A 19,920-nucleotide genomic window follows, 5' to 3' on the forward strand; every position below is an offset into this window, starting at 1 on the left:
ACAACACTGCCAGTTTTGGAGAAGAGAGCAGCTGTTGCCAGGACTCTGTGCCTCTTGCTGTTCCCCTGGCGAGCCCGCCCAGCTGCAGACTGGCTCCAGGGTATGATGAAAGCTACCCCGGCCACTTCCCTAAACCCCCTGTGAAGATGCTGCTCCAGCATCGTAAAAATTGTTGTTAATCCACTAATAGTCTTTGAGTAAGTCGACCAAACAAGAAAAGAGATGAGAATAATCTCCAGCGCCTGGGGCTGCGTAGCTGTTAATGTAACCGGCTCTTTGAGCATCCTCCATACCCCAGCCTGCACCCCACCTCCCCAGGCGTTTTGCGCTCCCGAGACCCTCTCTCGGCACCTTTTCTGGCCCTTATGAACTGTGACAAGATGGTCTGGGGGAGGCCAGCCAGGACCAGCGCCTCGTGTCCCCTCCACGCTGCAGGGCAGATGGGCGCTGGGAGAGCTGGAGGGGACGAGCAGCCGCCTGCCCACCCAGAGGCTGGCCAGCAGCCAGGCCAGGGGACTGTCCCCTGGGGATCTTTGCAGATCTGTTTGAGCACAGGGTGCGGTACCCCCCAGGGCTGGCACCTGCAGTCAGCGCTGTCGGGCTGGTAAGAGCTGGGGCAGTTGCTGGTTCCATTGGTCTCAGATAAGTTGCTCATGGGAGCCGGAGAATCCTAGACTCAGATTTTCGTGTGGGTCTAGTACCAAGCATGGGGGGCTGTCTTCCCTGCCAAAATGTACCTGTGTCTCTCCTTCTTCCTCCAATCCGCTGCCTTTCACTTCCCTTCTGGCTTATCCTGCCAGCACCAGTGATCCTGGGAGGCTCCTGGGTCCCTCTTCCCATTGCAAACCCTGGCCCAGCTCTGCACAGGGATGGCAGGGAGAGCAGGAATCTTTTCTGGGCTTCTCACCTCCTACCTGTGCTTTCCCCCAGCTGGGTGAGGGGGGCACGTGTCCTGGGGGTACACCACACGTTGGCACCACTGGGGACTGGTGCTCAGACCCAAGAGCTTTTACAGACACGCACACACATCTGCATGGGTGAATTACCTGTCCTGTGCTTCTCCGAGCATCTGGGCTCTCCCAGCCATCCACTGTGCTCCCAGCCTGCTCCCAAGCCCATCAGCAGGGCAGGGAGGCTGCAGCCAAGCCCCTGCACAGTCCCAGCAGGCTGAACATAACCATCTCCATCTGCCACAGCAGCTGGAGGCGTGGGCAGCCCCTGCACCACACACCTGGGCTCGGGGAGCCAGTGGTGCCTCCATCTGCTCCATCTGTGAGGAGCGGGGCCGAGCCACTGGTGCCCCTCCAGCAGCTTGGGCAGCGCGGGAGCTTGGCAGGACCACACAATCCCATAGGAAATGTCTCTGTGTTTAAAGAGCTCTTTCGGGTGGAGGCATGACTTCTGAAAAATGGCTGGGTACCGCAGGTGTCAGGGGGGTTTGGCTTAATAATCGTAACAGGGTGTGGGAGGGGGTCTCCCCTCCCTCTCTCTGGGCTCTTCATGGCATCTGTGCTCTGACTGAGCTCTAGATGGCCCTGGGCGAAGGCAGGACCCCAGCAGCCCCTGCACGGGGAGGGTGAGATGCTGGAAGGGTCCCCTGTACGCACCCCGTACAGCAGGGTTTGGGGCTCCTCCCCCATGAGAGTGGAGGGACCCTTCCCCTGGAAGCCCATTTCTGGTGGGTGTTGATGGGTCACGGGGGGCCATTCCCACAAAGCCCCCTCCAGCCCCCACGGGGACCGGGCTGTGGCGTGGGGAGCGCAGCTGGGAGCCGGAGGTTCCCCCTCCTTCCCCGGCTCCACTCCGTGCGAGTTTGCTGTATTCTCACCTGATTAGTGGATTTGAAATACAGCCTTTGGCTTGGAGACCCAGAATAGATGTTCGGTTGTCTTTACTCCGCTGGAGGCTCCTTAGTGTGTCATCCCTGCCCAACACAGTTGGCGCAGCACTGTGCCTTCCACGGGGATGCTCCGCCGGGATCCCGGCTTTGTGGGGGAACCGCACCCCGGCTCCAGTTCGACAGTGTCCCGCTGAGCCAGGACAGCCACGCCGTGCTCCTCCGGGCTTCCCTGGGCCCTGCCTGCAGCTGTCGCACCCCTAGGCCACCGCTTGTCCCTGCATTTCATGGGGAACAGCAGGTTTCCAGGGTGGCATCGGGACCAACCGGTAGTGACCTTGTTTTGTCACTTACGCTGTCATCACCAAAACACCCCAAAAAATAGCTGCCTATAGGGGAGAGCTGGGCCCTCTGACATTTGCTTCGTTTTACAGCAACTAATGCATCCGGCAGCATCCTCAGGAACACCGTGCTCTGCTGGGATAACCGAGCTCCACGCTGCCAGCAAAGCCATGGCAGCAGAGCTGCCTCCCAGGCCACCCTGGTGCCACTGGGCACCGCACTGGGCACCAGCCGGGCACAGGGCAGGACCTCCCCCAGGGGCCAGGGATGCCCCATGCTGTAACAGCCACTGCTCTCCACGAACTGTCTGCTCTGCAGAGAGCAGGGAATGTGTGTTCATTAAGTGACACTAATTGCTTGATACTTTTGCAGTGCTTCCTACCTTGTAAAGATTTGAGTCAAAAACCAGCGCCCTGAGGAACCACCTCTATTAAACTGATGTTCATTAGAGCTGACTTTGTGCTACCTCATTAGGCTTCTGTAATTGAAGGAGTCAATTGATTATCAATAGTTTCAGTTCCCTCTTCCCATGCCCACGAGGCCCTGCTGGGTCTTCTTCAGGGTCCACCATTCATCGCGTGGCTCAAACGCACCTCGCTGCTGGCAGCCGTGGACCGAAGCAGCTCAGGTTGCTCCATGCGTCCCCATCTCCGTGCTGTGGCCGTCGGGATGCTGGCACTGCCGGCTTTGCTGCAGCAACGCTTTCCATGTGGGTCCTTTGCATGGCAGCGTGTTCACCCTGATTTGGCTCTAGCTGCTCTAAACTCTGTTTAAAATACTTGTGATGGCTCCGCTTTCTGTATCTGTTTTTCAATGCATATGTATTATATTTGGAGAGGGTGCATGTGGGGGTTCATCTCTTCAGTGACTCTCTCATGGGTGTGAAAGTGGAGCCTCCGAACCAGCTGCTCCCTGCGCGCAGGCTTGCTCTGCCTTGGCGGCATGCGTTCACTACTCCCCGGCCCACAGCGCAGGGGTGGGGGGCACAGCCCGCAGGGGGGGGCCCAGCCGGCCGGCAGAGGCTGCGTGGGCACGCTTGCGTGCTGGTTTTCCTGTGCGTGGGTGCTCTGGCTGACTCCCTCGCGCAGACACGTGCTGCCTGACTCAGTCACACGTCTGCTGTTTTTAGAGGCAGCCTTCTAACACCCTGCCTCACTCAGCAGAAAATCATGGAGATGCTGTGCTTCCTCCTAGGCAGCCTGAATCCAAAGCCCCTGCACTCAGGAGCAGCCCTCGGGCTTTGCACCCTGGCCCTGGACAGACTATCGTGGTGAGAGGGCCGGCACGCAGCCCTCCTGCCCTGCAGAGCTCTGCCTCCTGCCCTGTCCTGCCCTCGGGGTCTGCTTTCCATGCCTGCCCTGCCCCTGGGAGCAGAGCGCCCAGAGCATCCTCAGGTACCCCAGGAGCTAATACCCCATTGCTGCATCCAAGCAGAGGACCGCAGGTGACATGAAGATGGTGACGGTGCAGCAGGTGAGCTGGGGATGGAGCCCGGGATCCTCCCCACCCCTCCATCCTTGCCCCCTCCCCTGAGAGCACAAGCAGGTCTCCAAAAGCTGGAGGGTAGGGGTGCCACAGGCCACGTCGCTGCAGCCGGTCCTTCTGCTTTTCCCTGGGACTTCAGGTTTTTAGGCAAATGCCGCCGGGCTGCCCCAGCTCGGGGTCTGCGCTGCGTCGCAAGTGGCAGCAGAGACAGCGAGAGGGTGGATAGGCAAGGCAAGAGGAAACTGTTGCTCCCCACCTTCGTTAGTTTTAACTAACGAGCTGTTTATAGGAGCGACATGACACCTGCTTTCCTCTTTATAAATTCAATAATTTATGAAAGGTATTAAAGGCAAAACAGCCTCCCGGATAAAGCCTGTGATGCGTGCACTCTGGGTATTAGCCAAACGGGACAATGAGCTACACTTGAATAACACACGGAGATATTTACCCTCTCTGTCTATAAATTATTAAGGGGGTTTTTGCACATAATTACACAAGCTTTTATGTTTCTCACTCCCTGCTTTTAATCCTTTTTGGAAAGGCGCCAGTCACTTATGACAGGAGCTGAGCAAACAGCAAATGTTAGAGCTGGTTTTGGAGTTGCGGGAGAGGGCACCGGTCTGAGCCCACCTGCCTTGGTGGGCGCTGGGGCTGGGGGTCTCCCCTCACACTGCTGCCAGGGCGAGGATCAAAAGGCGTGAGCTGCTGGGGACCGGGCCAGGGCTGGGGACCAGGCCAGGGTTTGGCCCTGGCACAAGGCGCTCTTCCTCTTCGGGGCGGGTTCACGGAGGTGGCTGTGAAAGTGCGAAGTAGGCTCCGGCGTTTTAATTGCTCTCCAACTGTGCATGTAAATCAATGATGTGCAGATGTAATTGGGCATGCAAATGTCACTAGAAGGCTGTTTACATGTGCAGTGTACATTAGGGGAGCGTGTATGTGTGCAAAGCAACACTAAGGATATTAATAATAATTACGCTTCCAGGGGTGTCCGGGTGCTATGTCCGCTGCCTCCTCTTCTCTGGCTCTGGCCTTCGGGGAGCAGAGCTCCCTCCTCGCCCTGCCCCATGCCAGATCTCCCCTTCCTCGACCGACGTGTTTGCTCCCCAGTCCCTGCCCAGCCTCCAGCAGAGCTCGGCTCCCTCCCCTGCTCCCCAGCATTGCCTTTCCCTGCACGGCGTGCCAGGCTGGCTGCAGCCCCAGCCGAGGCATGCCCATCTCTCTGCCTAGCTCACCAGGCAGGGGCCAAACCTCTTTTAAACATTCAGGTGAGGAGCCCATTTCATCCCCACCAGGCACCGTGACCCTTTCCGTTAGTTGCCAGGCATCTGTGAGTCAGCCCCAGCGGGACGTCTCCCACACCACCTTCCCGTCCTCCTTGTCCAACACAGCCTTTTCTTTCTCTGCGTGGGCATCTGACACGACCCTCGTGTCCTCCATGCTCACTGTGGTCTTCAGGCCCTCTCTCCTTTGTGTAAAGATCTTTAATCATTGCTCTTTGTCCCATTGTGTGGCTCCTATTCTTACACCAAGCTGTTAAAAAGCTGTCACTGTCATAACTTCCTTGTCCCAGAAATTATCTTTCATCTCCTGGATGTGGGCTACAATAGACACTGAGATGCTTGATATTATTAATACTGTCTGTATATGTGTCAATGAGCTTAAGAATTTAATGGAGCCTTTTCCCACAGCCTTTCAGCCAGCGTGTTTGGGCTGCTTGACAGAGCAGTCAAGCTATCAGGCACTTGAGTCAGGCTGACATTAGGACATGTGCCCTCTCTCTCCACAGCAGAGTGTTTCGGAGCAAGGGCTAATTTCCACAGCCTGAGCTCGAACAGGGCAGGCAGTGCCCTGGCAGAGACCTGGCTGAGCTGGGCTGGGGCAGCCCCTGTGCTCTAGCAGCTCATCTCCCCTTCGGCAGCACCTGCTTGAGGGAGGCTACAGAAAGGCCCTTTTTTCTCCCCTTTCTACCTGTTCCCTGCAGCGTCATGGAGGTCCTGTCATGATCTGGGATAGGCAAGGCACGATTTGAGATAGGCAAGGCATCTCCAACCTCTCACCTTGCTTCAGCTGAGCAGGGATGCCTGTGGGTGGGCTGGGCTGCATCTGCTGCCAGAGCAAGCAGCTTCCCAGCAGGCACAGCTGGGCATGGGCAGCGCGGGGGGATCGCCCTCCGTGGCCTGCACAGCCCGAGCCCGTGTCAACAGCGATGTTGCATGGCTCCTGCCACAGCTGTCCCAAGCGGGCGGCTGGTGTTGAAGGATTTTTGGTACATTGCCTCCTTCTGCTCCAAATCAATCAGCTGACCAGGGCAAGGAGCAGTACAAGACAGTACAGAGAGAAACCATTATGATAATACTTGATAACGATCCTCAATTTCACTCAGGAGCAGCCGAACAATGCAGGATTTGGACTCCCTCCAGCTGATAATGAGAAGCCACTGGACTGACTCAGCCTGCTGTGAGGAGGCATCAGTACACATCCAGATGGCCATGGGGATGGGGGAGCAGGAATATCCTGCATTGCCCCTTCATCCCACTCCCCCCACACACACCCTGAAATGTCACCACCTCCAAGGAAGAAAGCGCACGTGATCTAGGAACACGTTTCTCCCCTGAGTGACTGTGTCTGCAGGGGCCAGGTGCTCTGGGGCATCCTCAGGAACAGCTCCTGTTGCCTGGAAGGCGGCGTCCCCAAGGCGGGCAGGGGAGGTCCGTGTGCACGTGTTGTGCAAGGCACAACATGAGGTGTCTGGGGCACTTTTCCATCCCCATCCCAAGCAGCCAGGAGGTTACAGCTGCCTTCTCTGGGGACTGGTTAATACTGGGCAGGATGGAGGATGCGGCTGCCGGCCAAGCCCAGGGGAAACACAGGGCACCCTCCCCTCCTGGTGCGCAAGGGCAGGGTGGGTGCAGACCCTCCCTCTGCCCATGCTGCAAAGGGAGGAGGCTGGCGGGGCAGACAGCCGATCTGGCGTTCCCAGAGCTGGTGCTGGCAGTACTTCAAGGTGTGGTACATCTTATCTCAGCCTGGCATTTGCACGTATTTTCTCAGCTCAGCTTGTTAAGACAAAAGTGTGAAAATTTGAAAGAAAAGGAAGTATAATAATAATGGGAGTAATTAAAATCCATCTCCCTCCTGCCAGCTCGGCCCTTTCTAGACCTTTTGTGGGATTCCTGGACACGTGCGCTGAAACCAAGAGAGATGAGCACATCCCAGCTAGCCCTGTTGAGGGGCAGGTCTGCTCCCTGCTGCCCAGGCGGGAGGCTCGGTCCCTCACGCAGTGTGCAGGTGCCACCTCTCTGGGAGGGAGCTCAGAGCAGGGATAAACTCCTGCCTGCAGAAGGGAACCATCTGCCACAGCCCGTTATCATCTGAGGATGGCAGTGGCAAAGAGCTGGAGCATCTGTCTGAGGGATGAGCCCCCGCAGATGGACACCCAAATGTTCTTGCCGCTCCCTGCAGGTTTTGAAGGCGAAAATGTTTGATGAGGGCTTGTGAGCGGAGCTGCTATCTGTGGTGTCCTCTGCAGCCTGGGGCTACAGGGAGGTCAGGAGGGGATAGTGACGCTTGCAGGACAGGGATGCCCCTTGAGTCACTCCATGCTGCAAGAAAGAGGTTGACCCAGTTGAGTGGGTCTTTTTGGCCTCCCTCAACACCTAGGGTTGGTCTCCAGAGCATGGGAGAGGCCAGTGAAGGTGATGGGAGAGGGTAAAAAAAGCGTATCTACTGCAAAGCTGCCAGCTGCAAATAGATAGGGATTGTTAGCTGGGACAGGAGAGGACAGTAGTTCCAGTGAGGTTTGGTTGCATGCTTCTGGCTTTCCCCAGCACTTTGTCACCCATGCTACGCCACCTCGGGGACCTGAGCAGTAAGCTCACCCTTACCTCTAACTCTGAATGCCCCTCTACAAAAGTAGCCCCTTGCCAGGAATGGTAGCACCCAGTATTCTGTTCTTTTTCCCAGTGTCCCATTGATGCCCTTCTCCCAAGTAACATTATGAACTCACCCCCTCTGAGCCACATCACTGCTCCTCTTCAAGCAGGACCTTCATACCCAGCATGTGTTAAGGGTGGGCTGTGTTACCATCTGTGTGCGAGGTGGTCTCAGCCCTCGTGTTAATTGTGGTGGTGAGATGGTGGCCCGTGAAGGGCTGGGGGCAGCCTGACAGTTCCAGGTGGGTCTGAGCCTCTGGTGCTGTGCTGCTCACTGGTCCCTGGGGAATGCGCCTTGGCCTCACCCCTAGGCAGCTATCCTGACTGCTCACTGCTGTAGCAAACGGCTACACCAGGGCTGCGTGACGGCAACGTTCTGGGGCAGGGAGGCCACAAAGGAACCGCCAGCACAGAGCTTACGATGATGGGTTGGCAAATGCAGAAACGTGGGAGCCTTCGGGGCTTCTGAGCAGGCGCTGGTGCAATTCCTGCTGCAGAGATCAACAGGGTTTGTTGCTGCTAGGATCTGCCTTTGGCCAAGGCATCCTTGGGGCTTTTGCAGTGAAGGACGTGTTGCCATGAGGTGGGGTGAGAGGTACCCCTTTGCATTTGGAGGAAGGGAAGAGCCCAAATGGCAGCGCGGTTCCTTAGGGAGACAGGCGTACTGGCTCCTCTTAAACTCTGGTGCCATGGATAGGGCCTTTGTGCTCCTGTGCTCAGCTAGGAGGGCCGTTATTAAGTGATGCTTGCTTCTCGCCGTGCTCCCCATCCTCCCCATCACCTCACCCCACTGCTGACCAACGCGCACCACCCTAGCTGGCAAAGCAAACCAGGGCTCTGCTCCTCTACAACGGCTGGTCAGCCCGTGCTGCCCTCGCTTCTGCTGCACTGCTCCCTTCGCTTGCCCGAGTCAGACGTTGCACGGGCAGGTTACAGAAAAGGCAGGTTTTGCGCAGGACTTTTCTATAGGAGAGGTGTGCGTGGATGCCATCTTAGCTCAAAAGCTCATCTCTGGTTCTGCGCCGCCGGGGTGGGGACGGCCGCAGAGCCAAGGTGGGAAAGACGGTCTTGGAAGGCCCCCTGCTTCCAGGCAGTGCATAGCATCGCTCTCCCGTGGCCACCAGTGCTGCTTGCGTGGCGTAGTTGCTGTATCTTTGTGGAAGGGCTGAGGGGAAATTTCCCTCTCTCACATCAGACGATGCCAGGAATGATTTGTGGGGGGGTTATTATTGAATACACAGTGCCCTGCACTTTACTGGAGCTTTAACCATGGGGGAAGCATTAAAAACAGCATTCGGAGCTCTTAGCCTGTCTTTTGTCCTCTGTTTGTTTTTTCTGGCCGCTTTCAGATTGCCAGCTTTGTCTGTGTTTGTGAAGTGCTATTAACATCGATGGCATCGCTGAAATAGCCATAATAATAAGAGGCATCGATCTGCACTGAGTAAAGGTCTGAGGACCACTGAGAGGGGCCAGGCTGAATTTCCTTGATGTCGGGAGCAGAGTGTGCATGCACACACACTATGCTCTCACCTCCCCGTCTTTCTTGCCGTGAGGATCCTTTGCCCGAGCCCACACAGGGCTGTGTGCCCGATGGGCACCCACCCCCCAGCCCAGCCAGGGTCTGCGCCCGCAGGAGGAGGCGGCAGCCCAGGGGTGGGCAGGAGCGCCGAGCGGGAGCAGGGAGCTGGAGTGATTCAGCCCTCAGCTGGCGAGCTCGCAGTGCCTACCCTTTGTTTATTCCTGCTCCGCTCAGAAGCTTGTATGTGCTGTGCGGGGGGATAACAGGCTCTGCTGCGGGGAGGCAGCAGCTTCTGCCGGAGTGCGGAGGGGGACTCGCGTTGCCCTGGGTTTGCTCGTAGCCCACTGCAGGGACATGGAGCTTGGGACAGCCGCTGTGTCCCGTGCTCCATGGCACATTTGGTGGGCATTTGGCCCAGCTCTGGCACGCCTCCCGGCAGGCTGGGGGGGGCTCATCACCCAGGAGAGACCTGGGGCGAGCACAGCTCCGCTTTCGCAGGAGGGAGGAAGGGAAGCCTGCCTGGAGGGATGCTCTGCACGGGAATCTCCACCCCTGGGCTTGGTTAAATGGCTGGTGGAGGAAGGCCAAGCTGCCACCTTCCTCAAAAGCTCCCAGTGGCTAAAAGAGCCGTCCAAGGGAAGGCTCATGGGATCCAGCAATGGGACTCCCGCAGAGCCTCTGGCCCCAGCCGGTGCCAGGCCCTGGTGCAGCGGTCTTGGGTCTGCTCTGGCCTGTGGCCAGCCACGCTGCAGGGACAGCTGGGCAGGAGCAGGACAGAGCGGGAAGTGCCCCAGGAGAGCCCTGAGAGAGGAAGCGGGAGGGGAAAGTGCACATTAGAAGCAAAGTTTGTGTCCATTACTGCCGGAGAAATCAGCCTCCGCTGAAAGAGCCAGCGCTGGGCAAATCTGCTAATGCTGCTCGATAAATCAGTGTCCATTATGGAAGGGGTGAAGCAGTGGGCAGCATCAGGAAGCTGTGCACTTAGTCCTGAATGAGATGCCACCAGCTTAGCGTGTGCTGAGCCTCCGAGGAAGCCTTTGGGATCCCCAAGTCCCAGATCAGTCCTCAGAGGCGTGTGGTGTCGTGTGTCGTCGTCGTCGTCGTCCCCCCCCCCCCCTCCTTGCAGCCCTTTTCCTCTGGGGAGGGGGTGCAGTGAAAAAAGAGGAGCAAAACGCTTTGCAGAGGTGGCTGCTGTAGGACGGAGCCTCCGAAACCTCCAGGGTAGCCGGGCACCTGCCCCCGGCGGGCTGGGGCTGGGCAGGGGCTGGGGCAGGGGCTAGGCGCCGGGGCGAGCGCGGCCCCTGCGGGCAGCCAGGCTGCGCCCCGGGGGCTGCACGGGGCTGCGGGGGCGAGCGGCCCCGGCCGGCCGCGGGGGCAGGTGCCACGACCCCCGCCCTCCGGCCGAAAGCGCCGCTGCCCGCGGGGGTCGGGGGGCTGCGCCCGCCCCCGGCTCCCCCCTCCCAGCCGCGCCGGAGCGGGGGAGGCGGCGGGAGGAGGGACCGGCCGCCGCCGCCGCTCCCGTCCCCGCACCGCCCCGCGCCCGCCGGCGGCTCCTCCCGGAGGGGAGGCGGGGGCCGGCGCGGCGGCTTTGAGCGCGGCCCCGCCGCGGCAGACCCGGCCGGCGGCAGCGGGGCGAGCGGAGCCCGGGCCGTGCCAGCCCGCCCCGGGGGGGCGATGCCGCCGCCCCGCAGCGCCGCCGCCGCCGGCCGCCCGGGGGAGGGGAGGCAGCCGGGGGCCGCGCGTCCCTAGGGCGGCCCCGAGCGGCCCCGGTGCCCGGCCCGGCCCTCCCCGGGCTCGGGGCTGGGGGGCGGCTCGGACCCGGGAGCGCCGGCGCCTCTCGTGCTGCCGCTGCGGAGAGGGGGAGCTGCGTTACTGCAGGTGGAGGCTTGGCGGAGGGGGGGCCGGGGGAGATGCCATTTCTGACCGAGGGAGACCGCCGGCGAGGATGAGATGCAGGTACGCGGGGCGGGGGCGCTGGAGCGGGGGGACGGGGGCTGGGGGAGCAGGGGGGGGGTCCGTGCCCCCCAGACCCGGAGCCGTGGCGCTGTCCTCGGGCCCGACCCGCGCCGGGGCTCGGGGCCGGGACCTCGATGCGGGTGCCCGGCTTGCACCGAGGTGCGGGTACCGCGGGGAGGGGCCGGCGGGGCCGGGGGCTGCCCGCCGCGGTGCGTGGGGCTGGGGGGGACGTGTGTCCTGCTGTCCTCCATCCCCTCCGGTGCTGCTGCCGCCGCCTTCGCCGCCCCCCCGTGCCCGGGCGGCTGCCCGCTGCTGAGCCCCCTCACCCCCCCAGGACCCCTGCGCTGCCCCCCGCAGCCCCTCTGCAGCCAGGCGGGGCTGGGGTCCCGGCCACCCGGGGCTGACTCGCCCAGCTAAGGGCTGGGGCTGGGTGATGCTGAGGGGAGCACAGAGCTGCATCCTGATGTGGGAGCTCTCCCCCTCCTCCTCCCGGTAGTTAGGCAAGCCGGTCTGGAGCAGATTACATATTCAGGTAGGGTACGGCCGGGACAGCGCTCCCTGCCAGGGCTTGCTGGGGAGCAGGGGGATCAGCCTTCAGGCAGGCTGTGCCCGGCTCCCCGGCCCGGAAGGGTTAATTCAAGAGGAGGAATGGGCCCTCTGCCTGACCCCGAGGCAGAGGCACGAAGGGTTAAATACGGGCCGGGAGGGCTCGCCAGCCCTGGGTGACCAGGCTGGAGGCAGGAGCCATGAAGGGGGATAATTTTTCTGGGTGGGAGCTAACCTCTCCATCACCAGCCCCCCAGCCTGGAGGCAGGTGAGTCGGGGCCGTGGGGAGTTACTGCCTGATGGGATGGTCCCTCAGTCGCCGGGGCGGGGGTTCTGGGAGCGCTGAAGGGTCCCCCAGCCTGGGCTCAGCCCCACGTACAGGAGCCAGGGAGGAGAATGGCAGATGCTGGGGAGGGTCAGGCTGCCAGCATGGGCTGAGCCTTCGGTTTGCGTCTGGCAGAAGAAAGAAGGGGTTCATGTTGAAGGGGCTTCGCAGGGCAGACGGATTTTGAGGATGCCCAAGAGCCTGCTGGCCAGAAGGGCTTTGGGAGCCCTCCCGGGCAGTGCCATTGCTTGTCGCGCTCTGATGCTGTGTGTAGGTTATCGGATTTTTCACCTTGCATCTTGGATGTATAAATAGGCTGAGCGAAGGGTAGAGGCATGGTTTGCTCCAGGTGCTGGAGGTGCCACCTCCGAGAAGAAATAGGAGTGTCGGTGCCGTGAAAGTGATTTGCACTAGGAGGGAGGGATGGTGGGTGAGCGTGGGCACCGGTGGGATGAGGTCTCCTCGCCGCCGGTACGTGCTGTTTGGCGAGCTGAGGCTGTGCCGCCTCTCTCTGCCTTCACTAGCCCAGCTACCGCCTGAGCAGTCGCCATCCACGGTCCTTCCCCAGCAAACGATCCTGCCTGCAGCAGGGGACTGGTGTGACAGCCCCACGCTCGCACCCAGCAGAGCAGCTCAGGCATCCCCAGGAGCAGCCCCGCTCCACAGATCTGCTCCTTCTCCCTTCTGCCTCCATGTCCCCTTCCCCTGCACCACCTACCGGAGCCCTGCTCTGAAATGATATCCCCTCCCCAGCCCCGTCCCAGCCCTCCCGTCAGCCTTAACCCTTTCCCCGCTGCTCTGCCACTTGCGGCAGCCCTGACCTCACCTTCCAGCCTGCCGGAGCAGCAGCGTGGGGGTGCCACCAGCCAGCCCACCGCCACGGGGGTGCAGGGGTCTCGGCAGAGCTGCCTGCGCTGCCCAAGCCACCCCACCTCAAAGGCAGCGACCCCAGCCCCACGCCAGCCCCATAGCCCAGACCTGTGTCCGACCCCTTTCCTCCACGTCCCTTCACTGGTTTCAAGCGCACGCCTTGTCCCTCTCCTGGACCCCTTGCAAGTGCCAATGGCCAGTGACACCTCGTGCCTGTGCCAGGTGCCACGGAGCCGAGGGACAGCCTCACTGTCCTGGTGCACGGAACCCGCGCCGTTCCCCTGCCCGTCTCAGCCCCCTGCCCATCCCAGCAGCTGGGCTGGGTCTCCGTGGGAGGCGATGTCAGGGCTGGCTTTGCCTTCTCGCCTGCTGCTCCTGGCTCCTTCCTGGAGCACGTAGCTTGGTAGCTGCATACCAGGGAGCAGAGGTGTGCTCTGCAGCTCGCCGAGCAAGGCCCAGAGGGAAATGTGTCCCCGGGCTAAAGCCTCCGTGTCTTCCGGACACGCTGGGGCCGTTTTCCTGGTAGCCAGGCTCTTCTGCTCCCTCCCCAGGGCCTGCACTCTGGGGCAGGGACAGAGGCTCCCTGGAGGCAGCAGTGTCCCTGGTGGGCACTGTGCCGGTTACCAGGAGCAGGAGGGGGCTTCTCCTCCTCTCCGGGCCATGCCTCCCTGGCCGGCAGCTCGGGGCAGCGGCACCTGCCTGCACCCACGGCAGGCTCCCACGGGACGGGCAGGAAGCGACTGGAGGAGATACTGGAGCTGAGTTTACAGCACCTGGGGAAGAGTCAGGTTTTCCAAGCTTTTTTGTGGAGGCACTAACTACAAAACCAGTGGTTATACTTCTGTAATACCGTGCCATACTGCAGTTACTCTACACCTATAACGTGGTTAGTCTGTGATACCTCTAATGACCACTGTTTCATAGCACTGGAAGGTTAGCAGCGTGACCGGACGACTTATTATTCCTTTAGTTTGCTACTTCATACAGTCGCTGTAACGATGCTGAAGTTGATACTGCTTGATGTATGTAACAAGTATAAAATCCTGTAACTTGAGGTTTTATTTCAGGGGTTGATAAATCACTTTCTAATAAGGCCACAATGATAGTGTAATTATAGTGTAATTACAGTTGCTGAATTATAAAGCACAACTGAACCTACTCTGGTTCAATGAGGATTGATAACCTCATCAGGTGTTGCCTCACGTGCGTGGTTGTTGCTGGGCTGTGATGGGCCTGGGGGTGTTGGACGGCTGCTGGGTGCGGTGACAGCTCTGGGGTGACACCTGTGTCGGGGCTGGAAGTTGGACCCCGTCCTCTCGAGGTAGGGGAGGACGTGTTTGCAATGGGCACATCTCTGTGAACGTCCTGGTGGAAAATGAGACTCCGCCGACTCTTTTGTGAAGCTTCAGGTGTGGAAACGGCTGGAGAGACACTTTTCTGTGTCACCTCAGAAGAGTCCTGCCAGCCCTTGGGTCCCCCTTGGCTTGTGGCCCCTTGGGCAGTTTGCTTGGGCAGTGCTGGCGCTGGGGTGGATGTTAGTGGTGCCCTTGGCTCTCCTGTGGTACGTACTCACCCTTTATGCTTGTCACTGGCCACCGTGGCAGTGGTTCTGGGCCAGCAAGAGGAGGGCACAGCTTGGCGAGGCGGGTGTTCGCCCAGCTCTCAAACACATCCAATGCACTGAGTCAGCAGCTCTCCCCCATCCTCTGCTAAACCCCGGGAAGGGAGCAGGGTTTGTCCTAGCATGGGCAGAAATGGCTTTGGGTGGGAAAAGAGCTGGAAGAGCTTTTCAGGTAGTGAAGAAGGCTGGGATGGGAGAGAAGAGGGCTACAAACGCTTAACTCAAATCAACCAACCCAAGAAAAATAAAGGGAGAAAGCAACTGAAGGCCACAGCCTCAATTTTCTTCTGAGTCAGTTGTTTCCCTCTTCTCTCTCTCCATATGTTGGAGTTAAAATTGGAGCTTGCGGGGGGAATGGCTGCATGGCGAGGGATCTCCACGCCTTGGCCGCATGTCCCAGCTCCCTGCGACCCTGGCTGGGGCCGTGTCTTACAGCCTCTGGGACAGTGTCAAGGCCTGTGTGATACAGAGAGGGAGAGGAGCAGCTGAGGAGGGGGCTGGCTCGGGGAAGGGGGGAAACACCAGCCGTAGCCCCCCGCAGTGCTTCCCCAGCCCCAGGGCTGCTGTCAGCAGCGCAGCCTCTGCCCTCCCTTGGCGTGGCGAGCCAGCAGAAAGACGGGTTGTACAAAGGTGGCCGTGTCTGAGTGGGCAGCGTTAATTATCAGCTTGACCCAGGCAATTGAATAAACGCTGCTAAATGCCGCAGAGGGGCCTCATCTCTTTAGCCCAGGCAGGGAGCACGAGGCTCCCTCCAGCCCTGAGAGCAGCAGGTTGCACCGGCTGGCTTGGGAAGGGGGGACCGTGGGGGGAGCGCCCAGCTTGAGCAGAGACCCCCCCCACACCGCTGGAGTTAACAGCTGTGCTGGGGCGAGACACGGGTGATTCCCACCTCTCAGGAGCAGCAGTTAGGAGTGAGTGACAGAACCCGCTCAGGCCGTGCCTTGCCGTGCCGAGGGGACGCGCAGGATGCATTGATGCATTGGCAGCAGCACGGCCATGGCGGGGGGAGCCCTGCCATGAGCCCCACCAGCGGCTCAGTCCTCCCTCTGGCCTCGCCAGCACCTCGGCCACCATCCCTTGTCCTCCATGGCTCCACACCCCGTCCAAACAGCACCTCCTAACTAGCATGGGACCAGGCTAGGCAGCAGGTCAGCACCCCTGTTGTGGGGCCAGGGAGCTTGGCTTCGTTTCACTCGTTCTCTGGTTAAGCACAGAAGTGGTGTCTGTTTCACCACCCTGCATGCTTTCGTCTGTGTTTTTTCCCACATGTGTCTCTAAGCCGGTCAACCTTCTGGTGCCCACAGCATCCTGCAGTGGACATGTGTCCACACAGAGACATGACTCTCCTGGGTTCCAGAGGAGGACCCATGTGTCTTGGTCAGAGGCCAAAGGCTTTTCCCACTGAAGCTCTCCTGTCCCTTGTCTCAGGGCTGGGCTTGGTGTCCTGAGCTGGGGACAGTCCTGTGGGCGAGCTGGAGGGTCCCCATGGGGAGTGGCGACAGGCTGAGGAGGTGCAGGACTAGGCTGTGCCTCCTGGGACACGGTCCCAGCGGTCCAACGTTGTCCGGGTGATGCTCAAATGGCAAAATACCTGCTGGCAGTCATCGGGCTGGGCCGATCCCTGCGCTGGGGGACAGGCTGGCCACTGCTCCCTGCGCGGTGTGCCCACGAGCACCCAGCCCCTGCCCTCGCTGCTGGGGGGTCCCTGGGCTGGGCACCCATGTGAGCCCTGCCCCCCTGCACAGCCCTCACTTCCCTGGCAGCCCTCCCCCACCACGCCACATTGCTCTTAGTGATCTCAATAGGACCCACAAATATTTTTTTTGTCATTTCTGTTCTGTTTCTGCATCAGAATGCAAAACATTAAATACCACTCTTGTAATTATGGTTAATTTCATAACCAGCACCTTAATTGGATTGGTCTCTGATGGGGAATTCTTGTAGGAGGGAGAAGCAGAAATATTTTGACGTAATCTATTCTTTCAGCTCTTTGTTTGGATTTGAGATGTCGAGTGTGAAATGGGAAACAACTGATATAGACCTCAGAGGCAACCTGGGGGTGGCGAGCGGAGTCTGAGCACTCTCAGAGGCTCTTCTTACCATCCGTGCAGGCAAACCTCTTCCTCCACCGCCCCTCTGAACAGGGGGCAGTCACCGAGAGCCCATTTGATGTGGTCTAACCCGAACCGTGAGCTGGGGGGACATTACGGGTGAGAATTGGCTTGGTGGCTTGCTTCTGCCCCAGCTCCACCGGTGAGTGGCTTGTGCATTGTGCCACGGAGCAAGGCGCAGCAAGGAGGGTTAGGTAGGAAAAACAGATGGCAGGTGTAGCTGCGCTGTAAATGCGCGTGTGCTGCAGGAGCCGGGTGATAAAGGGAATTAGGGCCACAGCGGCGAGCAGCAGGAAAACCTTCTTGCCTGTCCCGCGCTGGGGGAGCAGCCTGGCACGGCTCTGCAAGGTCCCAGTGGGTCCAGATCTGCTGCTGGGACCTCAGGGATGTGAGGGACAGCCAAAGGGACACCTCTTTTCTGCTGGCTGTTGGGCAGGCAAGGGCCGACCAGCATCCCCAAGCCCAGAGAGGGACACCAGCCCCTCTTGTGCCCTGGTCAGCCAGGTTATTTCAGCACCGCTGCTGAGGGCAGCAAGTCCTGTGGGGGCCCTGGGGGCCCCGCAGTGCCCAGCTGGGGCTGTGCCACGCCACGGCCATCCCGCAGTGCTAGCATGCTGCGTATCACGCTGCCGCTTTGGGCCTGAGCTACGATTTGCTCTGGGAAACATGGAATTGCGCTGCCATTAAACTGATTTGTGCTCAGCCTGTTTATCCTTTTCAATGGAAGTGATACAGAAGCTGAACCGAAATGGAAACCCTGGCCTTGCGTTTCCGATTTAATTTCTATGCACTGTACTCCCCCGTGATTACTTTTGTTCTCACGTACAGTCCAGAGTGCAGGCTCTGTATTATTATCAGCATCACTGGGGAGAAGGAGGAAGGGGCGGAAAGCATCTCTTTCAGCTCAAGCAAAATGCAACAAAACCAGCCCAAAGCAGCAGGGGAACCACTCCGTCCCCACAGTGGGTCCCTCCTTTTTGTCCCTGCCCATGGGCTCAGTGCAGTTGCCTGCTGGAAGACGGAGAAAGCCGAGGACCGGCACGGCTCCCCGCAGCGCGGCTGAGGCTGGTCATGCTGACACCCCGTATCGTAGGCATCAAACCCACGGTGCTTCCCACCCCTGCGCCAGCAGCTTCGCACTGCGCCCTTCCCCAGCACGATGCTGCAGGACAGCACTGCGCTTTCCAGGACATGTTCCCAAAGCACCTGGGGCTGAGATTTGCTGAGGCACAGCACCCGCAGCCGGCGCCGGCTCGGCTCGGGGCACTAGTGAAATCAATGCGTTGGATTTCATGAAATTGCCCTGAAAAAAAACAGCATTTCCAGTGCTTTGTTTCTCCTCTCAGCCATCATTTCCCACCTTTTCCTTCTTGCTTGGCCGGGATCGGAGGCTTGGGTGCAGTGCCAGGACCCCAGGAGCTCTGTGCGTAGCCCCCATACTTGCAGAGGACACGTATCAGGGGGGTTGGCAGCACCTGGAGCCAAAATCCTGGCTGGGCCACATCCTGCAGCACCTCCCTGCCAGCAGGGATTCGAGCTGGGAAGGGCTGGCAAGGTGGTGACACCTCGTCCCCACTCACACCCACGGCGCCCGCTCTGCCCGGCTGTGTGGCTACAGCTGAGTGCAGGACAGGCGGGCTGAGCCATGGCTCAGCACGGTTTGTTTTTATCTAATCCATTTTAGTGTTGAATGAAACAATAACAGCAAATACAGGCCCTGAAGACAAGCCATAAATAATGCAAAAATCAAACAAGCGAGAAGGAGAGAAAGAAAAAAGAATTATACATGTAAAACCAGCACAGAGAAGCCCAGGCTGGGAAGAGGAATCTTCTCTCCACGTTGGCCATTGCTCATGCTTTCTTTGGCTTCCTTTTTTCTCCGCTTCTCTTTTTCTGGAAATTCCTGCGGCACTGAATTTGTTATTGTGTGAACAAAACTTAGTAACTGGGAGGAGGGGGGGGAGAGAGAGATCTGGCTTGCGCGAAGGAGTCGAGAAGGGAGGTAGATGGAGAGAGCCAAGGCTTTCGTCTCTCGCAGCGCCTTGAAACACAGCCGTGCCCCCACCCGAGCCCAGCGCCCCACTCTGCCCCTGCGTGCCCGCCGTGGGAGGTGGGAGATGGGCAGGGGCAGCCCTGCCGATGCCGCCCGGTGCCCGCGGGGGTGTCGGTGCTGGTGGCACGGCTCGCTGGTGCCCTCGTTGCCCTGTGCAGCTTGTCCCACCGCTGGGTTATCACGGAGCCATCTTGGCTGGGCTGGGCTGCGGGCAGCCTCTCCCGAAAGGCTTCTGAGGCTGCTTATTTTAGGCAGCAGTATAAAAATATCAGGGCCGGTCCTAAAGGGAGGTAAATCAGCAGGTTTCCCTAGAGCCAGCCAAGCTGCCGGGTTCATGTCCTCTGAAGTCCTCTCGCTGTTATCCCAAAGGTTTCCAGGGGAAGATGCAGTGCCCTGGATCAGCCCCTCTGCGTTTCTAGGTATCCTGCTCTGGTTGTAGGGGTATTTAAGGGATGTGGCGTGGGAACAGAAGCGGTGCTGTAAGTACAGTCTAAGTTTAAGTTAAATGTATGGAACGTGGCCGGTCCTGCAGCGGTGGGACCTGTAGCGCTGCTGGCTCGGGACGTGCTCGCTGGTCCCCGCTGGCTGCAGCGTCTGGGACTCTGATCCCGGGTTTCTGCCTTCAGGCAGTGGCAGGGACACTGGGGGGACAGTGGCTTGGACCCGTGGCTGTTACGGGGGTGGGGGTGTCACATCGCGAAGCCTCAGCCTTACAGCCCTGTGGAGTGAGGTTGCTCATGGGCCAGGGTGTCTGGCTGGTTTGATTTTGCTCCCCTGCTGAGCCAGCCCTGAGGGAAGGAGGACAGCAGGCACCAGGGGTGCTCCCCGTCGCTGCTTGTGGCCCTGGTTTTCTGCCACTGGAGCTGCCGGGCGCCCCAGCCCCGCTCCGGGTGCTGAGCAGAGCTCCAGGGCGCTGCAGAACCACGAGACACCCTTTGGCAGAGGCGGAGGGGACAGGGTGTCCCCAGGCAGGGAGAGGTGGGGAGGGAGCAGTGTGTCTTGGTGCCGGACAGCTGGCCCTGCCAGGCCCTTCGTGGTGCCCCCAGGTGTGGTTTGTGCACGGGGATTGCCAGGAGCAGTGGCTCAGCCTCCCCACGCTGCTGCTGGGGTGCCATGGCACAGGGACTGTCCCTGGGGGCTGGTGCCTGGGTCTGGGGGAGCAGGAAGCCACTGGCCACCAGACCAACCATCAAGGCAAGCCCATACAGAAATGCCATCTGTGCCTGATCTGGAGGAAACATGCTCTGGCAGCGGGGTGACTTTGTACCAGCCGCTTTTATGCAAGATCAGGTGGTGTCCTGCCCCCGACACGAACACAGGGTT

General features: G+C 59.8%; 1 protein-coding gene across 4 annotated transcripts in view; it reads left to right on the forward strand.

The window, feature by feature from the left end:
* The window catches only part of LINGO1 (leucine rich repeat and Ig domain containing 1), a 170,316-nt gene that overhangs the window by 141,313 nt on the left and 9,083 nt on the right, over nt 1-19,920 (forward strand). Inside the window, exon 1 of one of the 4 annotated variants that reach the window (XM_040602074.1) lies at nt 10,818-11,071. The exons of 2 other annotated variants lie outside the window; for them this stretch is intronic. In XM_040602074.1, coding sequence (XP_040458008.1) covers nt 11,066-11,071 — 6 coding nt within the window. In that variant the 5' untranslated portion in view covers nt 10,818-11,065. Of the gene's footprint in view, nt 1-10,817; nt 11,072-19,920 lie in introns of those variants that run through there. One more of the 4 variants, XM_040602073.1, reaches the window with a different exon arrangement.

The sequence above is a fragment of the Falco naumanni genome, chromosome 7 (assembly GCF_017639655.2).
Source record: "Falco naumanni isolate bFalNau1 chromosome 7, bFalNau1.pat, whole genome shotgun sequence".
Classification (NCBI taxonomy): Eukaryota; Metazoa; Chordata; class Aves; order Falconiformes; family Falconidae; genus Falco; species Falco naumanni.